The sequence below is a fragment of the Cervus elaphus genome, chromosome 17 (genome assembly GCF_910594005.1).
Source record: "Cervus elaphus chromosome 17, mCerEla1.1, whole genome shotgun sequence".
Lineage (NCBI taxonomy): Eukaryota > Metazoa > Chordata > Mammalia > Artiodactyla > Cervidae > Cervus > Cervus elaphus.
This window is the reverse complement of record NC_057831.1, coordinates 59229463-59254565: the sequence shown is the minus strand read 5'-3', so window position 1 is coordinate 59254565 and position 25103 is coordinate 59229463. Positions and strand designations below refer to the sequence as shown.

Here is a 25103-nt window from a genome sequence, read left to right as displayed (position 1 = left end):
CACCATCCTCTACTCCCCCCTCAATTTTCTCCTCAATTCTTTCCCTCCTCATTTCAAGAAATAGACATTTTCAGAAAGCAAAGAGGGCAGGGGAAGCAAGAAGAACGTGAGGGGAACTCAGGTGAAACAACAGCTCACAGGTCTGCCATCACATCTTCCCCAGGACACCATGTGCTCTGAGGAACACATCTTTGAAGATGTAGCCCAGTTGCTTTTAATTCACAAAAATGCTTGAGAAATCCTCTTTATTTTGACTATTGTGTCTATGTGCCTTCCAGGACACACCCTGAAAGGAAAAAATAATGCTTTCCTTAGACAATAAGAAAACTCCATTAAAAGCAACAGGTGGTAAAAAATATCAGGGGATAAGGTAAACTCCATAGGAAAGCAATTCTGGTGTATTCCAGCCATATCATAAGTGTATACAAAGGGACGTTTTTAAAAGAACTAAAAGTGATAAAATCTAAATAGCTTCCTTCCTTCACTCACGGACACCCATCATCGTGTATTTTTCTCATAATGGGTTTTACTTACCCCTCCACGGCCTCACAGTTCACACAGGGCTCCAGCACACCCACTCGTGGGAGGCGGGCAGGGCCTCTGTCCTGGGTGCTCCAGTCAGCCCCGCGCGGCAGCCAAAGGGCCCTTACATCTCCTTTATGAAAACAGTCCTCAGCGCAGCACACCCTGCTCTGTCTGCCCCAGCAGGCTGCAGCCGCTGAAATGCTGAGGCGGTGAAAGAGAGCTGACTGGAAGACAGCATGATTGCCACACCTATTGGGGAGGGAGGCGGAGAGTTCTGCTCCCACGGAGGAAGGGGGACAGGATCCCCTTACGGAGAGGTGCCCAGGGCGACCCTGCAGCCGAGCCTTGCGCCCGCAGCTGCTGGAGAGCCAGCACTCAGAGCAGTGGGTCAGGCTGGATCTGCAGTAGGGCCCGAGGGCCTGAGGGAGCAGAGCTCCTGTCCCGGCTCCGGAGGAAAGCAGCCTCGGGGCCCCAGGCCAGTCACTGCCCTCGGAGTCTCAGTTTCCTCATTGGGAACAATATTCTGTGACAACCGGGCTTCCCTGGCGGCTCAGATGGTACAGAATCTGCCTGCAATGCAAGAGACTCAGAGATTTGGGTTCAATCCCTGGATTGGGAAGATCCCTTGTAAAAGGGAATGGCTACCCATTCCAGGATTCTTGCCTGGAGCATTCCATGGACAGAGGAGCCTGGCAGGCAGGCTACAGTCCATGGGGTCACCAAGAATCGGACACAATTGAGTGGCTAACACTTTCACTTTCTGTGATAACTTATGTGAGGAAAAGAGTCTGGAAAAGGATGAATATATGAATATGTATAAATGAAGCACCTTGTTGTATACCTGAAACTAATACAACATTGTACTCCAACTGTACTCCAACTGAAGTAAAATATAAAATAAAAAACTTTAAAAATCCCTTTAAATAGCTTCCAATTATGAAAATTTAAGGCTATCAGAAAAATCATGAATATATAATAAATAATAAACACAGCTACAATATATTGAAAACAGACGAGGTACCATCCACCATGTTAGGCATTTGACATATATCATCTTATTTAATCCCATGATCCGGAGATGAGATTTATCAACCCCATTTTATAGATGAGGACACTGGGGAACTCACTCCATGATTCCCCATGAAAATAAAGGATCATCATATCCATTCAGGGTTTTGAATTTAAATGGAAGCATTTCATCTTTGTGTCTGAAACTGAGATGACATCTGAGGATGGAATTTCTGCACTGTTGAGTGATTAATGTGTTTACAATCCTCTGCTGGGGTAATTCTCAGGTACTAGAATTTATGGTACGGCCGTTCATGCTACTGCAAAACCCATTTCCCACCTGTTGTTTTTTTTATTAAACCTCCCTAAAGGGCATGAAATATTTCTTTGTGTAGATTCTAAAAAATGGGGATCATGAAATATGTGAGCAGAAACATCGTGTGTGGATTTACTGTTTGGAATTTTCAAACGCTATAAAACAGTGTTTACAGCCCATTCATCATTTATAAAAGTTTATTAGATTGATATGCCCACTGACTCACTGATATCCTGCCATTTATGGATACCAATACATCAAGTGGTGGGCTGACAACATTTAATATTTATTAATAACTTCTGTTTCATTGCCTATTTTATAGAAGCCTTGCATTATGTTCTATTTTATGTTTATCGTCAATCAGTCTAGGTTTCAAGCAAACTTTTTATTTTAAAATAGTTTTTAGATTTACAGAAAATTGCAAAGATAGTCCATTATAACTTGTGTTCTGGTATTTGATATTACTCAACAGTGGTTAGTACCATTTATCACAATTGATGAACAAACATTGGTACACTGCCACCAGCTAAACTTCAGGTTTTATTTGGGTTTCATTAGTTTTCCACTAATGTACTTTTTCTGTTCCAAGATCCATCCAAGGCACCATATTATAATCATCATTTCTCTTAAGCTTCTTCTGCACTTTCCTTGTTTCTCAGACTTTCCTTGACAGTTTTGAGAAGTGCTGGTCAAGGATTCTGCTCCTCCATTTGGGTTTGTCTGATATTTTTCTCACAGTTAGATTGGGATTATGGGTTTTGGGGAGGAAGACCACTGAGATAAACACCATTGCCATAACACCATATCAATCATCCTCTTAATAAATATGGGGAAAATATTTAAGTCAAATCAAAACTTTAAACTGAATAAAGTTAATTTTCAAAAAGATAAACAACAAACTATTTACTCAGAAATACCATATTTTATTTTGTGGAGAGAATGACCGAGAGGGAAACTAATTTTTGTGTCCATCTTGAGATGAAGACAGACCTAAGATTTTTGCAGGAAGCCAGCTAATTACAAAAGTTCTTTTGAGGTGCTTGCCAACACAAACTTCCTACAAAACAATCTCAGATGATGGCATATTTGAAGAGAATTTGTTTCAACCTAGCAGGATCTTACTCTACCATACAATACTTTCAGGTATTTGGTGAAGTTTTTTTTCCCTGTTTTCAAACCACAGAATCCCTAAGAATCTAGGTTTGAAGAATTTGCTTTAAATTAGTTCCACAGAAATTCCTTCTTTAGGAAAGTTATGACTATGAAAAAAAGAAGTTAAGGCTTAGGCTGAGATATGTATTTCCTGCTATTATGTATATTTTTTCCTCACAGTTCCTCATTGAAGGTCTGTTCCTCAGGGGGGGAAAAGTAAGGAACTGATGTAATGTCACAAAGTTTGCTAAATGCTATTCAATGAACGATAAGAGAGAATAAGTGGTTTCTTTTTTTCAAAGAATGTGTCCCCCCCTACCCCCGGATAGGAAGTGGGGGTGGGGGGACAGGAAAAAAAAGTTTTACAGCACTTCTATATATAACCTTCCACCTCTGCAGAGACATAAAATAATTATGGAAACAAGCATGGAAAAATAATTTGTGGTGTATAAAGAGGATATTAGACTTCAACTAGCATGTCTAGGCATTCATAACACATGTGAATAAGAATTTCAGTCCTTGACTGGCTCACTCACTGGTATGGACTGAATTGTGTCCCCTGCCAAATTGGTATGTTGAAGTCAGAACCCCCAGTAACTCAGAACTGTGACTGGATTTGGAGGTAGTGACTTCAAAGAAGGGATTATGTTCAATTGGGTCATTTAAAGCAGGCCCTAATCCAGTATGATTGGTGTCATTATTTTTAAAAATGAGATTAGGATACAAACTGCAGAGGAAGACAAGTGAAGGCCCAGGGAGAAGATCGCCATCTTCAAGCTAAAGAGAGAGGCAACCAACCCTGCCTCTGCTGGGTTTCATTTCTCTCCTTTAAGGCACCCAATCTGCTATACTTTGTTATGGCGGCAAATTAATCTGTTTATCGAGCACTAAGAGTGAAGAATCAAGGGTATAAGAAAGGCTAGAGGGTATGAGATTGGTTGGATATTACATCTCAGTAAACCATTAATTATGTGAAGATTACTATCTCTCATGATTTTCACATCTAAGTGCAACTGCTAATGACTCCTCCTGTGGTCTCAAACTTCTTTCATCATCCCAACCTCCCCCACCTCCCCTTCCAGTTAAAGTCAAATGCTACAAAGGGCAAACTATAATTTGTGGGGGGGGAGGGGGAGGAAATTTCAAAGTTTGTGTTTATAGGCAAAGAAATAATGTGTCTTCATATATACTTAAGCATAAGAATTTAAATTTAAAATCAGCCATTCATTAACCTAGTCCAATTTCTTATACGTTTTTCCATGAGCTCCAAACCAACATTTTCCAATTGTCTGCCAGACATCTGTACATGAATATCTCTTAAAGGTAGCCAACTCAATACATCCAAAAGAGAATTCATCTTTTCTCTTGGAACCCATTTCTCATCCCCTGTTCCCATGATGTCTATTACTGGCATTGCTATTCGCCAAGTTGCTGAAATCCAAAATGTAGATGTCGTCTTCCTAAGATTATTTATTATATTTCATTAATTCCAAGTTGTACAATTTTTTTACCTCTAAAATAATGATGCATCTTTCCATTGCTGGTATGTTAACATTGTGTTATAATTTCATTAATGAATTTTAAAAATTAGCTGTATATTTTTTAAATGGTATGTCTTACAATGAAGGGCACATTACTGTCAGTGAAAAACATAGAACCATAAATCCCATGTCCTCATCTCCACTCTCACTGCTTCTACGAAGGTCAAGTAGGAGACATTACCTCTCGTTTAGACTACTTTCCCCCTAACTGACTTTGGTTGCTGGTCTCTTCCCATAATCTACTTTCCACATGGCCACCAAAGTTACCTGGAACACAAGATTCCTTTGTTTGCAGCGGCTCTTGCTGTATATGAGCCCAAACACTTCCAGACAGCATTTCTGTCTCAACCTACTATTCCTGGTCCACTTTCCACAGTACTGATATCTTTCAGGGACCCTGGGCTCCCGTTGCAGCCACATACAAAAAGCCACTCACAGACAAGACCCAGGTTCCTGTGCTCAAAGCCTTTCTCATTCCATCCTCTGAGGCCAGACCATCCTTCTCCAACCCCAGTCCTTGCGACCCATGGACTGCAGCACGCCAGGCCTCCCGTCCATCACCAAATCCCAGAGCCTGCTCAAACTCATGTTCATCAAGTCAGTGATGCCATCCAACCATCTCATCCTCTATCGTCCCCTTCTCCTCCTGCCTTCAGTTTTTCCCAGCAGCAGGGTCTTTTCAAATGAGTCAGTTCTTCTCATCAGGTAGCCAAAGTATTGGAGTTTCAGCTTCAGCATCAGTCCTTCCAATGAATATTCAGGACCGACTTCCTTTAGGATGGACTGGTTGGATCTCCTTGCAGTCCAAGGGACTCTCAAGAGTCTTCTCCAACACAGTCCAAAAACATCAATTCTTCAGTGCTCAGCTTGCTTTATAGTGCAACTCTCACATCCATACATGGCCACTGGAAAAACCACAGCCTTGACTAGACAGACCTTTGTTGGCAAAGTAACGTCTCTGCTTTTTTATATGCTGTCAAGGTTGGTTACAGCTCTTCTTCCAAGGAGCAAGGGTCTTTTAATTTCATGGCTGCAATCACCATCCGCAATGATTTTGGAGCCCAGGAAAATAAAGTCTCCCACTGTTTCCACTGTTTCCCCATCTATTTGCCATGAAGCGACGGGGCCAAATGCCATGATCTTCATTTTCTGAATGTTGAGTTTTAAGCCAGCTTTTTCACTCTCCTCTTTCACTATCATCAAGAGACTCTTTATTACTGCTTTGCTTTCTGCCATGAAGGTGGTGTCTTCTGATATCTGAGGTTATTTATATTTCTCCTGGCAATCTTGTTTTCAGCTTGTACTTCATTCAGCCTGGCATTTCACATGATGTACTCTGCATAAAAGTTAAATAAGCAAGGTGACAATATACAGCCTTGATGTGCCCTTTTCTCAATTTGGAACCAGTCCATTGTTCCATGTCCAGTTCTAACCGTTGCTTCTTGACCTGCATACAGATTTCTCAGGAGGCAGGTCAGGTGGTCTGGTATTCCCATCTCTTTCAGAATTTTCCACTCTTTGTTGTGATCCACATAGTCAAAGGCTTTGCTGAGGTTAATAAAGCAGAAGTAGATGTTTTTCTGGAACTCTCCTGCCTTTTCTATGATCCAAAGGATGTTGGCAATTTAATCTCTAGTTCCTCTGCCTTTTCTAAAACCAGCTTGAACATCTGGAAGTTCAGAGTTCACGTATTGCTGAAGCCTGATTTGGAGAATTTTGAGCATTACTTTACTAGCGTGTGAAATGAGTGCAATTGTGCAGTAGTTTGAACATTCTTTGGCATTGCCTTTCTTTGGGATTGGAATGAAAACTGACCTTTTCCAGTCCTGTGGCCACTGCTGAGTTTTCCAAATTTGCTGACATACTGAGTGTAGCACTTTCACAGCATTATCTTTTAGGATTTGAAATAGCTCAGCTGGAATTCCATCACCTCCACTAGCTTTGTTCATAGTGATGCTTCCTAAGGTTCACTTCACTTCATATTCCAGGATGTCTGGTTCAAGGTGAGTGATCACACCATCGTGGTTATCTGGGTCATGAAGATATTTTTTGTACATTTCTGTGTATTCTTGCCACCTCTTCTTAATCTCTTCTGCTTCTGTTAGGGCCATACTGTTTCTGTCCTTTATTGTGCCCATCTTCGCATGAAATGTTCCCTGGTATCTCTAATTTTTTTGAAGAGATGTTTAGTTTTTCCCATTCTATTGTTTCCTCTATTTCTTTGCACTGATCACTTAGGAGGGCTTTCTTATCCCTCCTTGCTATTCTTTGGAACTCTGCATTCAGATGGGTATATCTTTCCTTTTCTCCTTTGCCTTTCTCTTCTCTTCTTTTCTCAGATATTAGTAAGGCCTCCTCAGAAAACCACTGTATAATCATAAGGGATTTGATTTGGGTCATACCTTAATGGTCTAGTGGTTTTCCCTACTTTCTTCAATTTAAGTCTGAATTTGGCAATAAGGAGTTCATAATCTGAGCCACAGTCAGCTCCCAGTCTTGTTTTTGCTGACTACATAGAGTTTCTCCATCTTTGGCTGCAAAAATATAATCAATCTGATTTTGGTATTGACCATATGGTGATGTCCATGTGTAGAATCATCTCTTGTGTTGCTGGAAGAGGGTATTTGCTATGACCAGTGCATTCTCTTGGCAAAACTCTGGTAGCCTTTGCCCTGCTTAATTCTGTACTCCAAGGTCAAATTTGCCTGTTACTCCAGGGATCTCTTGACTTCTTACTTTTGCATTCCAGTCCCCTCTGATGAAAAGGACATCCTTTTTAGTGTTAGTTCTAGACCACTGAATTCAGAGGCAGTTTGTTACACAGCATGTGTGTGTGCATGTTAAGTGGTTTCAGTAATGTCTGACTCTTTGCAACCCTACGGACTGTAGCCCGCCAGGCTCCTCTGCCAATGGGATTTTCCAGGCAAGAATACTGGAGTGGATATCTCCTACATTGGCAGGCCGGTTCTTCACAGCAGTGGATAACTAATATACCCTTACCAAATAAGAAAATCAGAAAACAGATAATAAACACAGGATGAGTGGAAAGAACCAAAAACAAAACCAAAAAAACCTCTTATTGAGTCTTCCCAAGTACTCAAACAATATGGAAAAGGAGACTAACTTATTGGTCCAAGCACTTAGCAGATAACCACAAGCCAGCCTGTTCCAGTGGCCATCAACATTCTCCTGGTCCAGCTCACTGTGGAGAATGGTTCTCACCAGCTTATACACTTTTATTTCTGTATTCACTTTGTGCCAAGTCTTTTGATTTAGGTAGTAAGTTAACTGTAATTCTGGTTCCTAAGAGTGATAATATGTAGTAGGTGATATACCTAGAACATTCCTTTAGCTCAGGGAAAGCCTTAAATGCCTTTCTGAGCTGTTTGAATTTTATTCCTTCTATGCAGTGGACAGCTATATAAGGTTGCATGTGTGTGTGTTCAGTCACTTAGTTGTGTCCAACTCTTTGTAACCCATGGACTGTAGCCTGCCAGGCTCCACTGTCCATGGGATTTTCCAGGCAAGAATACTGGGGTGGTTGTCTTTTCCAGGGGATCTTCCTGGCCCAGGGTCAAACCCACATCTCCTGCATTGCAGGCAGATTCTTTACTACTGCGCCACCTGGGAAGCCCTTATATAAAGTTATCTGACAAGATAAGCGACCTGAGAAATCTGTATGCAGGTCAGGAAGCAACAGTTAGCACTGGACATGGAACAACAGACTGGTTCCAAAAAGGAAAAGGAGTACGTCAAGGCTGCATATCGTCTTCCTGCTTATTTAACTTATATTCAGAGTACATCATGAGAAACGCTGGGCTGGAGGAAGCACATGCTGGAATCAAGATTGCCGGGAGAAATATCAATAATCTCAGATATGCAGATGACACCACCCTTAAGGCAGAAAGTGAAGAAAAACTAAAGAGCCTCTTGATGAAAGTGAAAAAGGAGAGTGGAAAAGTTGGCTTAAAGCTCAACATTCAGAAAACTAAGATCATGCCATCCGGTCCCATCACTTCATGGGAAATTGATGGGCAAACAGTAGAAACGGTGGCTGACTTTATTTTTTGGGCTCCAAAATCACTGCAGATGGTGACTGCAGCCATGAAATTAAAAGACGCTTGCTCCTTGGAAGGAAAGTTATGACCAACCTAGACAGCATATTAAAAAGCAGAGACATTACTTTGCCAACAAAAGTCTGTTTGGTTAAGACTATGGTTTTTCCAGGGGTCATGTATGGATGTGAGAGTTGGACTATGAAGAAAGCTGAGCACTGAAGAACTGATGCTTTTGAACTGTGGTGTTGGAGGAGACTCTTGAGAGCCCCTTGGACTGCAAGGAGATCCAACCAGTCCATCCTAAAGGAGATCAGTCCTGGGTGTTCATTGGAAGGACTGATGTTGAAGCTGAAACTCCCATTCTTTGGCCACCTGATGCGAAGAACTGACTCATTTGAAAAGACCCTGCTGCTGGGAAAGACTGAAGGCAGGAGGAGAAGGGGACGATAGAGGATGAGATGGTTGGATGGCATCATCGACTCGATGGACATGAGTTTGGGTGGACTCCAGGAGTTGGTGATGGACAGGGAGGCCTGGCGTGCTGTGGTTCATGGGGTCGCAAAGAGTCAGACACAACTGAGCAACTGAACTGAACTGAAGGGACCTGAAACAATCGATACTTTTAGAAGGTACCTGTGGAAACTGTTACCCCTGGCAGCACACAAGCCATGCTGACTTGGGAGGCACTGAACAAAGAAATCCTCCCTAGGTTCACAGCCCACCATTTAACTGAAAGTAGGATCAAGTGTACTAAGGAGCACATGGGTTTAATTGTTTTTTCCCCTCTAGTTTGCACTTTTTTACATCTAAAGCTACTAAAAGACTAACCACCACTCCTGCTTGGGCTCGGTTTTGGCACCAAACCCGAGAGGAGCAAATTGAGCATTCCTTCTGTGTGTGGTGTGGGAACACAACCGAGGTTTCTCTCACTGCCAGGGATGAGGATAAAGGAACATGTGTCAGTAAAATCAATTTTGGCTGAGATTCTTGACGAGGTCTCTCCATTTCCCACAGTGAAACGGACCTCCTACATACAGAGCATCACTCTAACACTAGTTTCCACTTGGCTCCCAAGGAAGAGCAAGACCACCTCCAGAGACACCCTACCCGACCCCTACCCCCATCACACCATGCCACTGCCTCAGGGAAAACACACAGGGTGGGTGTGTTCCAAGTCTCTGGGCTCTGCCTGCCTGTGAAGGAGAAGTGCACCTGCACCTTCCCGAACCTTCGTTGCCCTGCATCAGAATCATGATTCTGGGGCGGGGGTGGGGGCGGTGGTTACTGAAAGGTGCTGAGCCTAGCTGGGTTGATCTGTACCTGAAAAGGCGGAGGGGCAGTGGAAGCAGAGAAAAGGCTGGGTAGAGAGACAAGGGCCAGTACAGTGTGAGTCTGGACAACCTCAGGTGGTTGGTGTGGGAAAGATTTGTAGGGGGTGCTGGCAAGTGTGAGAGGTGTGTGTGCGTGTGTGTACAGAAAGACAGAGAGAGGAGACCAAGAGGAGGGCATTTTAGGAAGTTTTATTGCATGTTAGAATGGAATCGCTCTATGACATTTTTTGGAAAGACCCTCGGTGGACATGAGTTTGAGGAAACCCTGGGAGATAATGGAGGACAGGGAAGCTCGCATGCTGCAGTCACAGGGCTGCAGAGTCAGACACGACTCACTGACTGAACGACAACAGTAAAGACGTCGCAAGCTCCCCTACTGACGCCAGCTGCTGAGCTGGCGCTTCATCGACTACGATGCTTGAGGGGCAGCCTCATGGAAATTGCTCTCATAGGATAGTAGAAATCCCGCCTTTACAGGGCTCTTTAAAATACGCCACTGCCTCAGTTTGACGAAATTAATAGATCTGAAATGAGAGGGATGAGAGGTGGTCCTCTAAAAACATGAGATCTCTTTAGAGACTGTTGCCTCCAAACAGATGTTCAGGAGTGCTGAGGTTGAGTGGTCTATTATAAGGCTTCGTGGAGATAGTATAACACAGCAGAAAAGACAGAGTCTAGAGCTGGATGAATCAGGGTCCAAATGTCCATATCACCTCTTTTTTATTGGAAAGCTGGTAACCCACTTCTCAGCACCCTTGTCTCCTGAGATTATAGTAAAGGCACACAATTACTGCATCACAGGGGAACTGTAAAGATCAAGGATACACTTTGTACACAGGTAGGTTTTAATATATTAATATGATGGTTGTCATTATGGTGACTTACACCCCTGGCTTCCCTCTTTGCTTCTCTGCTTCCTTCCTGGTCTGAAACAATCATTTGACTGGAAGAGAAACAGAGGCAGAGATCAGAACCCTGACCAGCTTTTTCTGGGGGAAACCAAAAGAAAACTGTTGCAGGGAAGGTAAACACGCTAGAATTTCTAAATGAAACTATAAAATATAAACCTAAAATATAAGACACTGGTAAGGATGAACTGAGACAGACAAGAGCTAATCTCCAGGTAGGATTTGCAGGAAGCCACTTCTTGGCAGGTAGACACTCAGAACATCTGGGACTCAAATTTGTTGCATCGTCATCTTCCTAAAATTATGAAGTTTGAATAAGGGTCTTTCACTCATACTACTCAGTTTTCAATAGCTTCCTATGTTTACCTTTGTCCAAGACAATATTTTTTTAATCTTCTCATAATGTGGAAATGGCCACTGCCTTTTCATCATTCCTCCTTTTCTGACCTCTCTCAAATAATGAAATATCATCTGCTCTGGTATCGCTTTCATAAAATAAAGCATATACCTTTTGAAAGCTTCCTAAAGTCCACAGAGTTTCTGGGAACTTACATTTTTATCCATTTGAGAAAACTCAGCTCTAAGCATATTTGAAATCTTATCTTTTGATTAGAAAAATACCTTTTTTTCCTAAAGAATAAACTTTTGAGTGGATCAGAGTAACTAAATAGTAGGATAATTCTACCAGTTACCTTCCTGCTAGAACCTACTGAACTTCAGTGAGTGCAAATTCCCAGCATTTATTGGGTGAAGTGAGCCCTTTCACGGAGCTTGGAAAGATATTTTGAAGATGTTGAACAGCAGAAACACAAAAAGAGAGATGAGTTGAAAGACTGAGTCTTTGCCATCTCTCCCGTCTTTCTCACAAGAGGTAAAACAGTTGTCATTTGCAAGTGCTCCATTTTCAACTGGGAATATCTGTGAGGAATATAACCACAGAGAAAGGTGGTCTGTGCTTCGGACTCATCTCAGCTTTTACTGTTTGTGTGATCTTCCCCTCTATGGAACCCTCTTCATCTGTAAAACAAATATACCTAAGATGCCCTTCCTGCAGTAAAGTTCTTTTTCTTCTCTGATTGCTTTCATCCTCTTGGATTCACATGCAAGATCAAGCAAATATTTCATGACAGCCCTAGGAGGGTTCAGCACCCAAGGGCAGAATCCTCAAATACTTATTTCCAATTACACACACACACACACACACACACCCCCCCCACACACACACACACACACACCCCCCACACACACCACACACACACACCACACACACCACACACACACACACACCACACACACACACACACACCACACACACACACACAACCACACACACACACACACCACACACACACACCACACACACACACCACACACACACACCACACACCACACACACCACACACACACCACACACACACACCACACACACCACACACACACACACACCACACACACACCACACACACACACCACACACACACACCACACACCACACACACCACACACACACACACACACCACACACACACACACCACACACACACACACAACCACACACACACCACACACACACACACACCACACACACACACCACACACACACACACACCACACACACACACCCCACACACCCCACACACCACACACACACACACACCACACACAACCACACACACACACCCCCCCCACACACACACACACCACACACACACACACACCACACACACACCCCACACACACACACACACCACACACACACCACACACACACACCACATACACACACACACCACACACACCACACACACACACACACACACACCCCACACACACACACCACACACACACACACACCACACACCACACACACACCACACACACACACCACACCACACACACACACCCCACACACACACACCACACACCACACACACACACACACCACACACCACACACACACACACACACACACACCACACACACACTGGCTGTTACAACTAAAATCCAGGTGAGAAAAGACTTAATGTCCAAATTCCTATTGCAAGCAAGGATTTCATACATACATGTCTCCTGCACAGAGTCTGATGTTTCTGGATGAAACAGAATTTACCATGATCTTTAACCACCATTAAACCAAGTTTTAGATGTGGCTTGATTACACAATACTGTCAAACTGGCCGAATAAAGGGCAGCGTTTTTAAAAGTTGTTGCTATACCAAAGACCTAAATTTGAGGTCTTTCTCTCTGGCAACAGCTAACAGTGTCACTCACACCTAAAAAAGAATGCAAGCATCTGCAGGCAGTCACCATGCGGCTGCGTATGTCAGCAATCGTTAGAGAAGAAACACAGACCCAGATCCAGGGTCTTTGCATTCTTGCCAGGAAATGATTTTCAACTACTTTGTTTTAACACCTTCACCCCTGAATTCTTTGTAACCACAGCTCAACTCAGGGGCTAAAATACACCTATTCATGCCTTTGTAAATCTACATATGTTTATAATTTTGGATTGCTATGTGAAAACACACTTTTCTATTTATCTTCAAGTCAAGCAGCTGGGCCATCTTAATGGATTTTTCTCAGCACCAGGCTATTAAGTCACACAGGCATGGGTTCCAGGCATGGAAATCCCTCTGGCCATACTTCTTAGATCTCTTATGGCCACTGCTACTAAGAACTGCTTAATGAGTAGATGGTCAGTGACCTGTCAACTCTCTGACAAAGTACAAATCAACCTAGAAGTCTGCAGATGCACTTGAGGAATGCTGCTTGTTTTTTCCTGAGTGTCACAAATATGGGTGGAAGAAATGTCACGTGAAGAGTATATTCACACAAAAGGTTGCAGCTCTACACATCCAAGATAGTCTCTGCTACCTTCAAATCTACTGCTCACCTGAAGTCCCCTTTCCTTCTCAAAACAGATAAGAGAATTAATGTTTCAATCTCCAATGTCTTATGTTGTAAATTTTCAAGCCTACCAAAATCTTGCAAGAACGGTACCATGACAACTGTATATCCTTTATCTAGACACAAAATTTTACCATATTCCCCTCCCTCCCTGCCCCGCTTCCTGCCCCCTTCTCTCCCCCTATCTCTCCATGTATATGTATATATAAAATGATACATTATATGCACAAACCTCTTTTTGCTGAACATCTTGAGGATTAGTTGTACATGTTGTGACATTTCATGTCTAAAGACTCTAGCTTTGGTTTATCTAACATCAAGAATATTCCCCTGTATCCACAACTGTCTTTGACAAGATAGTGAACATGTGAAAGAAATTCAAGATTGAGGAAACACTGTTATCTAACATTCAATCTGCACTCAAATTTCCCCAACTGTCCCAATAAGTCTAACACAGTTGCTCATTCTCAACCAAGGATCAGGCACGGCATTTTGTCATATCTCCTTAGTCACCTTTCATCTGCAACAGTTGGAGGGCGGGGGAGGTGTTTTCAATGATACCGACAGAGCTAAGGAATGTACACCAGTTGTTTTATGGAATGTCCCTCAATTTGGACTGGTCCAATTTGTTTCCTCAGAATTGGATACAGGCTGGAGATCTTGGTAGACACTCCATCAGGGTGATGCTGTGCTTCTTTGTGCATCCCTAGGACACCCGTTATCACTGCACCCGTTATAGGCATTGGTAAGTAAGAGCAAGGGCTTTGGATCCATCTCAGTTTTCCCTGTTTGTGTGATTTTAAAGCTACAGTGCTTAAATATGAATACTACATCATTTGCACACCTTGAATTGCAAACTAGTAACAATAGTTACTCAAAAATCTTACTCCCCGGATCATATTTCAATACAGGTGTGTTTTTTTTATCTCTATTAACTCATTTTCTCATAAACCAGGAGATGCTAACAGTATTCTATAAAAGAGATCATATGGACCATGAACACGAAAGGCTTCACAAAGGAGGTGATTTTGCATTGGGTCGTGATAAGTAAATAAGATTTAGTCAAGAAGAGTGGAGAGAGATATATTCATAAGAAGTGTCATGAGAAAAGGCTTCACACATGACAGTGAATAACATCTGAGGACCTATGAGTTGACGGTGATAGTCTAGGAAAGAGATGAGGAAGACCTGCTCTAGGCCTTATTGAGTGGCCAACGAAATGCAACAAGTAGACAGACTGAAGAAAGTTGCCATATTCTTTAATAGCTCAACTAGGGCAACTGCATGTTTATGATGCCTTTACTGACATCGGCGGGCAGCAGGGGTCATTTAAGTCTCATTCGAATATGTTCAGTTTGAGATGTTCAGTAGGACATCCAGATGGAGCTGTCCAATACACAGAACAAGAGACTTGGAGTTCAGCAGAAAAAACTTGGTGAGAAGTGATGACTTGGGTCAATGCTAGGAAGAGCTGAGGTCATGAAGGCAAACAGGAACATCAGTGTAGACAGGAAGCAGGATAGATCTGAAGAGCAAACTCTGGAAGAACATTAACCGGATGGGGAAAGGGTACAGAAGTTCTGTTTCCTGTTGGTACCCCAACTTGTGCACTGGTTTTTGGAGATGTTGATCCGGTGGTAATTGCAGAAGAGAGAAAAAAAAAAAAGAGCTTGACCAGATTTGTATATTAAGGAATCATGAATGAATGGGCAGTAATTAATTATACATAGATAAGTATTTTGGGGGGGGGGAGCTAAAGATAACTCCATTGTGTGTTTTTTCCAACACCAGCAAGCAATTAACTCAGTTCTGACACTCTTTACCTGGAGATAGTGTCAGATGTCCCAGGTCAAGGCTCAGTCCCATTAAGACTGTCCCCATAAAAAAATTAATAAAAAAAGAACTGCCCCCATTTCAGAGATTAGTCTCAAGTCCAGGTTGTCAGCTGGGCTTCTGAACAATGAGCTATAAATCAGAGGTTCTCAAGATCTCCTTCTTGGGTTTGATTAATTTGCTAAAGTGGCTCACAGAACACAAAGAAACACCTACTTAGGTCTATCAGTTTATTATAAAGAATATTATAAAGGACTCAGAACAGCTAGATTAAGAAGTACATAGAGCAAGGTATGTGGGGAAGGACATAGAACTTCCATGCTGTCTGGGTATGCCACTCTCCTGGGATCTCCATGTGTTCACCAATCTGAAAACTCTCCGAATCACGTCCTTTTGGTTTTTTTATGGCCACCTCATTACATAGGCAAGATTGATTAAATCACTGACATGGGCAACTCAATCAACCTCCAGCACCTCTGCCCTCTCTGGAAGTCAGCAGGGCGGGACTTAAAGTTCCAACTGTCTCTTCGTGACGTTGGTTCCCCTGGCAACCAGCCCCCATCTTTGGGACTTTCCAAAAGTTACCTCATTCGGGTGGGGCTGAAAGGAGCTTGTTATAAAGAACAAAATACTCCTTCACCTTTATAGGACTGGAGCCATTTCAGGACCTGATGACAGAAGACCAAGTATTATAACAAACGATGTTTCCATTGCTCTTATGGCTTAGGAAATTCCAACGGTTTTGGGTGCTCTGTGCCAGAAACAGACAAAGTCCAAACACATATTGCTTATTACAAATCACAGTATCACAACAACAAATCAGTCAAGAAAATAGAAGTGATACAGGATGGGATAAGTGGGAAACTATTACTTGGAAAAGAGCAAGAAAACCGAGAAATGATGGAAAGGATAAAATGGAAAGGAAATCCAAATGAAAAAGGAAAAAGAAGAAGGAAAAGTTAGGGGTATGAACAGGAGTAAAGCAACAGAGGTCCCCTGGTTCTCTTGAATCACATGGCCTGCCTGTTCCAAAGTAGAGGCAACAGGTAAAGAACAATGCTTGATCTGCTAGAAGAATCCAACATAAACATCAATGCATGTGTCTCAAACCCTTAATTTCGCTCAAATTATTTATGATTTACAGTTTAAATTAGTATTTATAAAACCCTTCTCTCCTTAGCTTCTGGACTGAGAGCCGCTTCCTGCAGCCATGTGGGTTTCACTGGTGCCTTCCTTGACTTCTTGCTGTAAGTTCTGCTCCTATAATATTATATATTAGACTTCCAAGGTCTGGAGATGCCACATGCTTGGGGCTAACCAGATATCTGTCAGCATCATTAAAGTGATGGCCTTAACATTTGAAAGAGATGGATTCAATAAAAAGTTTTAAAATAACTAATACATGTACACATTAATGCATATAATATTAATATACATGATATACAGGTTTTTAATCATATTATTTAAATCCATTTCTTCCAAATTTAACTATGTATTGACTTACTTAGCTACATGATTCTGATGAATGAAATTATAGAAAGATTTTTAATAACTAATTACCAATGTACTACTAACCAGTACGGGAAATAAAACACACCTGCAGAAATAGCAATTCTTACAATTTTTAAAAATCCATTTCATTCAACTTGCTTAAACCATGTACCTAATTACATGACCCCCACAGTTCTCAAACATAATTCTGTTGTTGTTGCATCAAATTTCAATTAGTCATTGTCATATGACTGTGCAGCAAATCATCAGAGTCTAAGTAGGAGCCTGCTTAAATTCTTGACATTTTTCTAATTGTTTTTTGCAAGACCACAGGCACAGAAGGCAGCCACAATGAAAACAGTCAAAGCATTGTTACTAAGCCACACATAACCTCAGCTTTCTGTGCATACATGTACCTGGACATGTACACGTGTGAATGTGAGGGCTCATGTGTGAGCCCAGACATATGCACCGTGTTGCTTCCAGAACTAAGATTTGCTTGTCCTTTTGATCTTCCACCTTTTTCTTATTAGCAAAAGGTAACAACAATTAAACAATAAAAATTAGTTGCCAAGAATTATGAAACATATCAATGCATGAAGAAGAATCCTGCATCTGACTACATGTGAACATTTGAGTCTTACTGGTTTTAGCTGAGTAGGTTCAGAAGAACCAGGGATTTGCTTAACAATTCTCCAGACAACAGAATCACCTCAGTGACCATTATGTCTTTAGAAAGTTGGTCTACAAAGGTGGTGCTTAAACGCAAGTAGAGTTTTAAGACTGAAAACAGCAATTTATCATGAAAATGCTGCTTGTTCATCATGAAATTCTTTTTCTCACTACCCTTTCTCTCCTTCATTCCAGGGGAATGCAGAGAACTGAAATGAGAAAACCATAATTACCATCACATTCCTCCCCTCGGGTCAACTTAATTACCAGCTTCTCACCCCAAAACAAATTTACCTCTTTAAGAATGAATGTCATTCTTATCACTCATGGGAAAAACACAAAGATTAAGATGCCATTTAGGCATAACCGCAATTTTTCATTTTTAAGTGACCTCACAGTTTAATGGCTTCAATGCATTTTCATTCATGTGGAATATATACTGCAGGAAAGAACTGTAATAAATGGCGTTGTCATGACCCTTAGGTTAGAGCAAAGGAATATTGGAAGATAAATCTCAATTCTGGATACTCACCAATCCTGCAATGGGGGTAGGCAATCTATTGATCTTTTTAACAAGTCCTGGCTTTATAGCATTCAGCAACCTGTCATGAAAAAGACAGAATGTTAAGCGAGACATAAAGCAAGATGGATCACACAAATCACCTTTATCCGGGGCTACAACTAAATTGCTGAATAGGAAAAGCCGTGAATTTAAAGCATGTAGTAAATCTCAATAATCTGTGAGCCTTCGTGCATCCCAGTGAAGAACTTTGCCAACATCAAGTTTGTCCATGGCAGGTGAAGGTTTAGAATTTGGAAATACTGGGAGAAAAGAAAGGATGGAAACTAGGAGGTGCTTCAGGGGAAAAGACCAAGATGTGAGCTGGACTGAGGCTGGGAGAGAATTGTCTAGGATGAGAGCCAGGTATTGCTACTCAGCAAGGCTGCTTCCCAATTCTCCTGGCTAAGGCAGAGGTCTCTCCAGGGATGCACTGAGTTCAGAGACCAACATCTATCTTTGCAAATAATTTGCCAAGATTAATTCTTCCTCCAGACTTTCTTGCTCTTTGAAGAGAGTGGCTTGTTAAATGTAGCGAGTTTCGCTAAAGAGAGGAAGGAATATGTTTAGCAAGAGGTTAACCAATTATATCCTGCAGATTTGAAACAATGCTGGCCACAATTCCCTAGGTATAAAAATATGTGACCCAAACATTGTGGGGGTAAAGGCTGAAATCATGTAAAAAGGGTAATACAAAGGAATGCAAGAGAAGCAATCATAAGTGTTTATCTTCAGGAAATATCCGTTCAGAGTGAAAAGAAATAAGGAAGGCAACTTGTAAAACTAAAATAGGGAGGGCATCAGGGTGATGTGGTAGAACTGTAGCATTTGCCAACTAGGGCTATTCATAAGGGAATTACTGAAGGTATGGTATTGTAGAATGGAGGCATTTATTCTTACACTCAGGAATTAGAGGAGCGGCAATAAGGTAATTTATCTCAGGACACAGGGCAAAGAGAATGTTAGGGCAGGGGTTTGTTTTCTATGATTCAGGGGTAAGCAAACTATAAGTCATGGGCCAAATCTGGCCCAATGCCCTTTTCTGTAAACAAGTTTTACTGGAACACAGCCTTGCCCATTCATTTACGTTTTATTTACTCCTGCTTTTGTGCTGTGACAGCAGGGCTAAGAGGTTACAACAGAGAAGGGAGAGCCCACAAATTAAACAATTTTTACTATATGGCCCTTTACCAAAAAGTCTGCTGAACTCTTATCATTCATGCAACCACAGATCATAGTAAATTATGAAGAACCCATGCCTAATAGATTTCTACAAACCAGTAACAAAAGATGCTATGCAAGAGTCCAATAATTAGTCTTGAATTCAGCCTATATTTGACCTTGACACCACTATGTACTGATGGATGCAGAAATGTTGCTACAGTGGCTATGATAGGACATTCTGGTTTTACACTAAGAAGTGCCTGTTCTTGGAAACTTTAACCCCAATTTTTAAGTGCTGCCACCAAGAGGCAACACCCAGAGCAGCCACAAAACAGTAGTGCCTTTTGGCCCATTAAGAACCAAGATGGCGCTCCTTTCATGAAGGCACTTAATTTTAACCATGAATTTAATCTTCTTAAAAAGTGTTTTTTTATAGCTTATCTTGAAATTATTGGTTTTTCAAGTTGGAAGGCAACTTGTTCACTCTTCTCATGTTTCAGTTTAGAAAACTGAGGCCTGACGATGATGACCTGACTGAGTGGTACATCAGGCCCAACATCCGAGTTCCCTGGATCAACACGTTCTCTTGGGTAGAGCTAACATCCCATAGCTTGTGATTCAAAATAAACAGATAGGATGCCTGAAAAGCAGATTTTAAATGTACAAAATTCTTACGATATATTAATTTTCTTACCAGTTCTTAACAGTGTCATTTTAAAATGGAGTTTTAAACAGTAGTCACACGCAGTTGTTGAAAAAGATCATTGACTAGACATGACGGTTAACCCAAGTTGGCCCCATCTCTGGCCTGTAGGTTCTGCCCGCCATTCCCACGGTGGGGACCATCTTCAAGCACTCAGCCTTGAGATAATAGTGTCTTATTGAGACTACCTGGACTGAATATGTGACTGAACCCAGTTAAAGCATCTATATAAACTCAAAAGATTCTGGCAAGATTTTCCTCTTCTTTCAGCTGCCCACGGCAAGCATCATATGTAAGTTCCTTGCTTATTAACCCTGCCACCTACAAGTCTGGTGCTATCTGCTTCTTTTGGGGGGGGCTCTCCTTGCCTTCTCTGTCAAGGAGACCAGGGGACCAGGTTTGAATTTCACTTTGGGAAATCCAAGGTTGCCAACCAACAACAGTGCTGACAATTCAAAAGGAACCCAAAGGATATCCAGTAAAACTTCAGTCTCGTTGTCACTGGGACCCCACGGGGCCCCAGACTAATCCCTGAAGTAACCTTAAAGACTTTCCAAAGAAAATATATAAAGACAGTTATAATTTTTCTAAAAAGACAGGTGTAGTATATAACATGCACCGTTCTCCACTTTATTTTTCCACTTAGCAATGCATATTGGAGGCTTAATAACATACTCTGGAGAGTGGGCCGTGTCAGTGTGTTTGGACCTATGTCCTATTTACTACCGGTGGACAGACGGATGCGGAGCTGTGGGGTGGGGCTGAGAGCACTGTCTCTGAAGTCCAGCGGACTGACCCCAAAGACTAGCTTGGTCACTCACTGGGGGTGTTACTTTGGGCAAGCCCATGAACACCAGCTTCTTCAACTGTTAAGAGAAACAATGGCAGCAATGGCATAGGTGTCAGTGAGGCTGAAATGTGACAAAATATGTGAGAAGCCAGCACAGAGCCTTGGGCATAATAAGTTTTCTATAAATGGTTTTGCACACTTTGCATCTAAGTATTTATTTATACTAATTCAATTCACAGCATTCTAGATCAACTACTTTCTCTAATACTTTTAAATTTTTCTAATGGAACAAAGTACCATTGTATCAGGTGGTGTTTCTAATTAGTCAAAGTAGAAAAAATAACAGATATCCTACCAAAAAAATCATAAATTACAAGTCCTTGCTTAACAAGGTACCCATTTTGTCTTCTATATCTAAGAGTTGTATTACTTTTAGTAACGATGGCTCCACCAACTCCTCTTCTATACATGTTTAGATTTTTAAAGTTTTAAATACTTTATTTATCCTTTGTAGAATTATACTTATTGGCAGAAATCTTTCCTGTTACATGAAGTTATAAAAAAAAATTATAATGACAGACCTTAATTAAAAGACCAAAAAAACCTCCACTGTGATGTCTATCAAAATGTTTCACAACAAATTAAAAAATAAAAAGCCATAGTGCTCTTAAATATTTGGGATATTTTCAAGATCAAGACAGCTGTGTTTTTTTTTTCATGTAAACATTGCCCCAGTTCCATACACAATTTACAGTACACAACAATAAAAGATAACATTGAATTCACATTGCAGAAATGCCCATCACCTGCTTATCTTGTATTTTGCATTAAACTGAGGACATTTTCTGTATTTATTAGAATCAGATGAGAAGCTTAGCAAAACAGCTATGAGTCAAGCATATTATTCACTTGCAATTTTATTAAAAACCACTGTTGCCCTCCAACATATTAAATATAAATATTTTTAAAAATATTTATTGATAACATGCTTTCAAGTTATGATGATGATATTTTATATTTATGAACCTCCTGAGATATAGTGTTCCCCAACTGTCCTGTTTTGCAGAGACAGGTCCTGTAATCACTCCATTTTTATAGAAGGAAAGTCTGAGCCTCAAACAGGTGTGAAGGCTTCCCCGGAGATGTGCACACAGATGTGCAGCCAGAGGGCAAAGCCTACCACAATAAAGTCCAAAGTCCAACTTCCGCATGTGTCATCAAAGCACAATACAAAACCAACAAACCAAAAAAAAAACACAAAACAACCCACCCCAGGGAAAACAAACAAAAACCAAAAACTCCAATAAACACTATCTAAACACAACGGGAGAATATCAACAGCAGGTGGGAATACAAGGGAAAAAGAAGTGGGTATCTGCTGAGAGGTGGTCAAGTGCAAGACACACCGGATCCAAGTTTCATTTGTGCGTACAAACAACGTCCTCAGGAGGAACTGCAGGGTAAAGGGGGTGGTCGTTCATTTGTGGCAACTCCCCATGCAGTGGAACCCCACACAAGTTTCCCACCGGTGAGCCCCCAAAACCTGTCACTGGAACAGTCTGCCCTCCCTAGCCGGTAACAGACTATCTTTGTATTCGTCTAAAGACATTTCTGGGGCATGTGGCATAATTTTATATAACAAAAATATTAAGCTTTGGTATTATTCCACGTCTCCTGCATAAAATGTACCCACAACTACCGTGGAGACGCAGACACAGAGAACAGACCTGTGGACAGTGTGGGAGCGAAGGTAGGGTGACCTGAGAGAGTAACGTGGGGACAGACACATCACCGCGCGAGTAACGTGGGGACAGACACATCACCGTGCGAGTAACGTGGGGACAGACACATCACCGTGCGTAAAGCAGACAGCCCGTGGGAACAGACACATCACCGTGCGAGTAACGTGGGAACAGACACATCACCGTGCGTAAAGCTGACAGCCCGTGGGAACCTGGTGCAGGACACGGAGGACAGCCCAGTGCTCGGGACCACCTGGAGCTGTGGTGGGAGATGGGAGGGAGGCTCAAGGCGGAAGGGAAATGTGTACACCTGTGGCTGATCCATGTTGATGGCAGAAACCAGCACAATATTGTAAAGCAATTATCTTCCAGTAAAAAAAAAAAAATTAAAAAAAAAAGAATCACATGTGGAGATTTGGCCACAAAACAGAAAACAGAAACATTAAAAAAAAAAAACTGGAGCTATGGAAGCTGAGTAGGATGAACTAATATTCAGACATGTATTGATGCAGCAATTATTTATCGAGTGCTTGCCATGTGTGGCACATTGTTCTAGGCCCAGGGAAGGCAGGAAGGGAGCAGACAAACAAAAGAACTTGCCCTTTAGAACTGCTCTTCTTGGAACAAGTGAGGTGTGGGGGGAAGTAGGAAGAACATACTATAAACAAGTAAATAGATGAGAGGAAATTTTCAGATCACGCAAGCCCTGGGTAGACGAGCATAGTAGTAACCCATGCAGGTGGCATTTAAATCAGGGGATCAGAAGGCTGCCTTGGGGAGGTAACACTTGGGGAGAAAATGGGATGATAAAAAAGCATCAGCCAAAGAGGAGCTGCAGACAAGAGTTTCAGGTGGACTGAACAGTAAGTAGGAAGGCCTGGAGGCAGGAGTGGGCTTAGCATATTCAAAGCCAATGTGGCCAAGCAGAGTGAGTGGAAGAAGAAACACATGACCTGATAGCCAGGGTGTAAGCAACATTCAGGCCCAGGTAAGCTGTCTGGACTTTTCCTAAGTACAGTGTATTTAGAAATATATCACATTTTTTAGATGAAGACCGAAATGATCTGATTTGTACTTTTAAAACATCACCATATGCAGGTAGTATTAAAATAAATGTACAACTATAGGTAAATAGAAATCTTTTATTTCTTAAAAATCATGAGTATCAGATAGGTGAATAAAACACCATAAAAAACTTATGGCACTCAGCAGTGTTATCACGAGGAAAGTGCAATGAATTTGGAGGAAGCTGTCTAGGTTTTAACAGGTAAAACATGCATTTAGCTATGAGCTCCTGGAAAGTCCCTTGATCACAGTCTCAGTTTTCCCCTTAATAAAATGGAGATCTTGAAAACCTGACCTTCCATCCAAGACTGGTGAGGAGCCAGTGGGACAATGTGTTGCTAGAATTTGCTAAGTGGAAACTTGCATATTCACATTCATTTGTTATACTGAGCATGTCCCTTTCTGCTAAGTAAGTGCAAGTTACTTTAGTTTCAACTTTTCCATTAGCCAGCTGCCAAAGACTAAAATAAGTTTTACTTCTTTCCTGGCCACCTCTGGATATAAACCTCACATAAAGAAATCAACTCAACAGATGTGTACAGCTTGCCTAATATATATATCTGGTAAGAAACAACTAAAAACAGGAAGAAAATTTTAATCTTGGATAATCCTCAACTACGAAAAAATTCAATGATATTGAAAGGAAAAGGAAAGTGAAGTCGCTCAGTCGTGTCCGACTCTTTGCGACCCCATGGACTATAGCCCACCAGGCTCCTCCGTCCATGGGATTTTCCAGGCAAGAGTACTGGAGTGAGTTGCCATTTCCTTCTCCATTGAAGGTAAGCAAAAATACATGTGTTTCTTATATGAAAGGAATGACTCGGTGTCTACTAAACTCTTACATTCTAAATCTAAAACACACTGTGACCTATTTCAAGTAAGGCTGTTCATGTCTTCTTTCACACACTCAACAAACATTTATTGGGTATGCATGATGTCCCAACCTGGAGCTGGGCATGGGAACACAAAGACCCCAGGTCTTTCCCTCATGGGGTGTGCTCGCTAAGAGATTTAAAACCTACAGGAAGACCAGAACTAGGCACATATGTGGTTCATTGTCATGCTACCTAATGCTTGGCCATCTTGAATTTTTGCGAAGGTGAATTAAAGACATTCAGCACACATTCTGTGGAATCCAGTTCTTAAAAGATTAAAGACTATATTCCTTAAAGAAACATTGCTGAGACATCCAAGAATGATGCTAATGTTCTGATTCAAGACACAACCACAGGATATATTTTTATAACTCTTTGTAACATAATATCCAATTTATGATAGCCTCTCAATGATAGTTTAACGGTTATAAAATACAAACTGAAGAAATTTGTGCATATCTGCA

The 25103-nt window shown here is 41.5% G+C and overlaps 1 protein-coding gene across 15 annotated transcripts in view; it reads right to left on the bottom strand.

Annotated features, from left to right (window-relative positions):
* Positions 1–25103, bottom strand: part of LIMCH1 (LIM and calponin homology domains 1) — a 348017-nt gene that overhangs the window by 161846 nt on the left and 161068 nt on the right. For 13 of the 15 annotated variants that reach the window (XM_043871027.1, XM_043871031.1, XM_043871033.1 and 10 more), the window contains exon 3: positions 18274–18343. In XM_043871027.1, the coding sequence (XP_043726962.1) occupies positions 18274–18343 (70 nt within the window). Of the gene's footprint in view, positions 1–534; positions 732–18273; positions 18344–25103 lie in introns of those variants that run through there. The other 2 variants (XM_043871038.1, XM_043871039.1) reach the window with 1 other exon arrangement.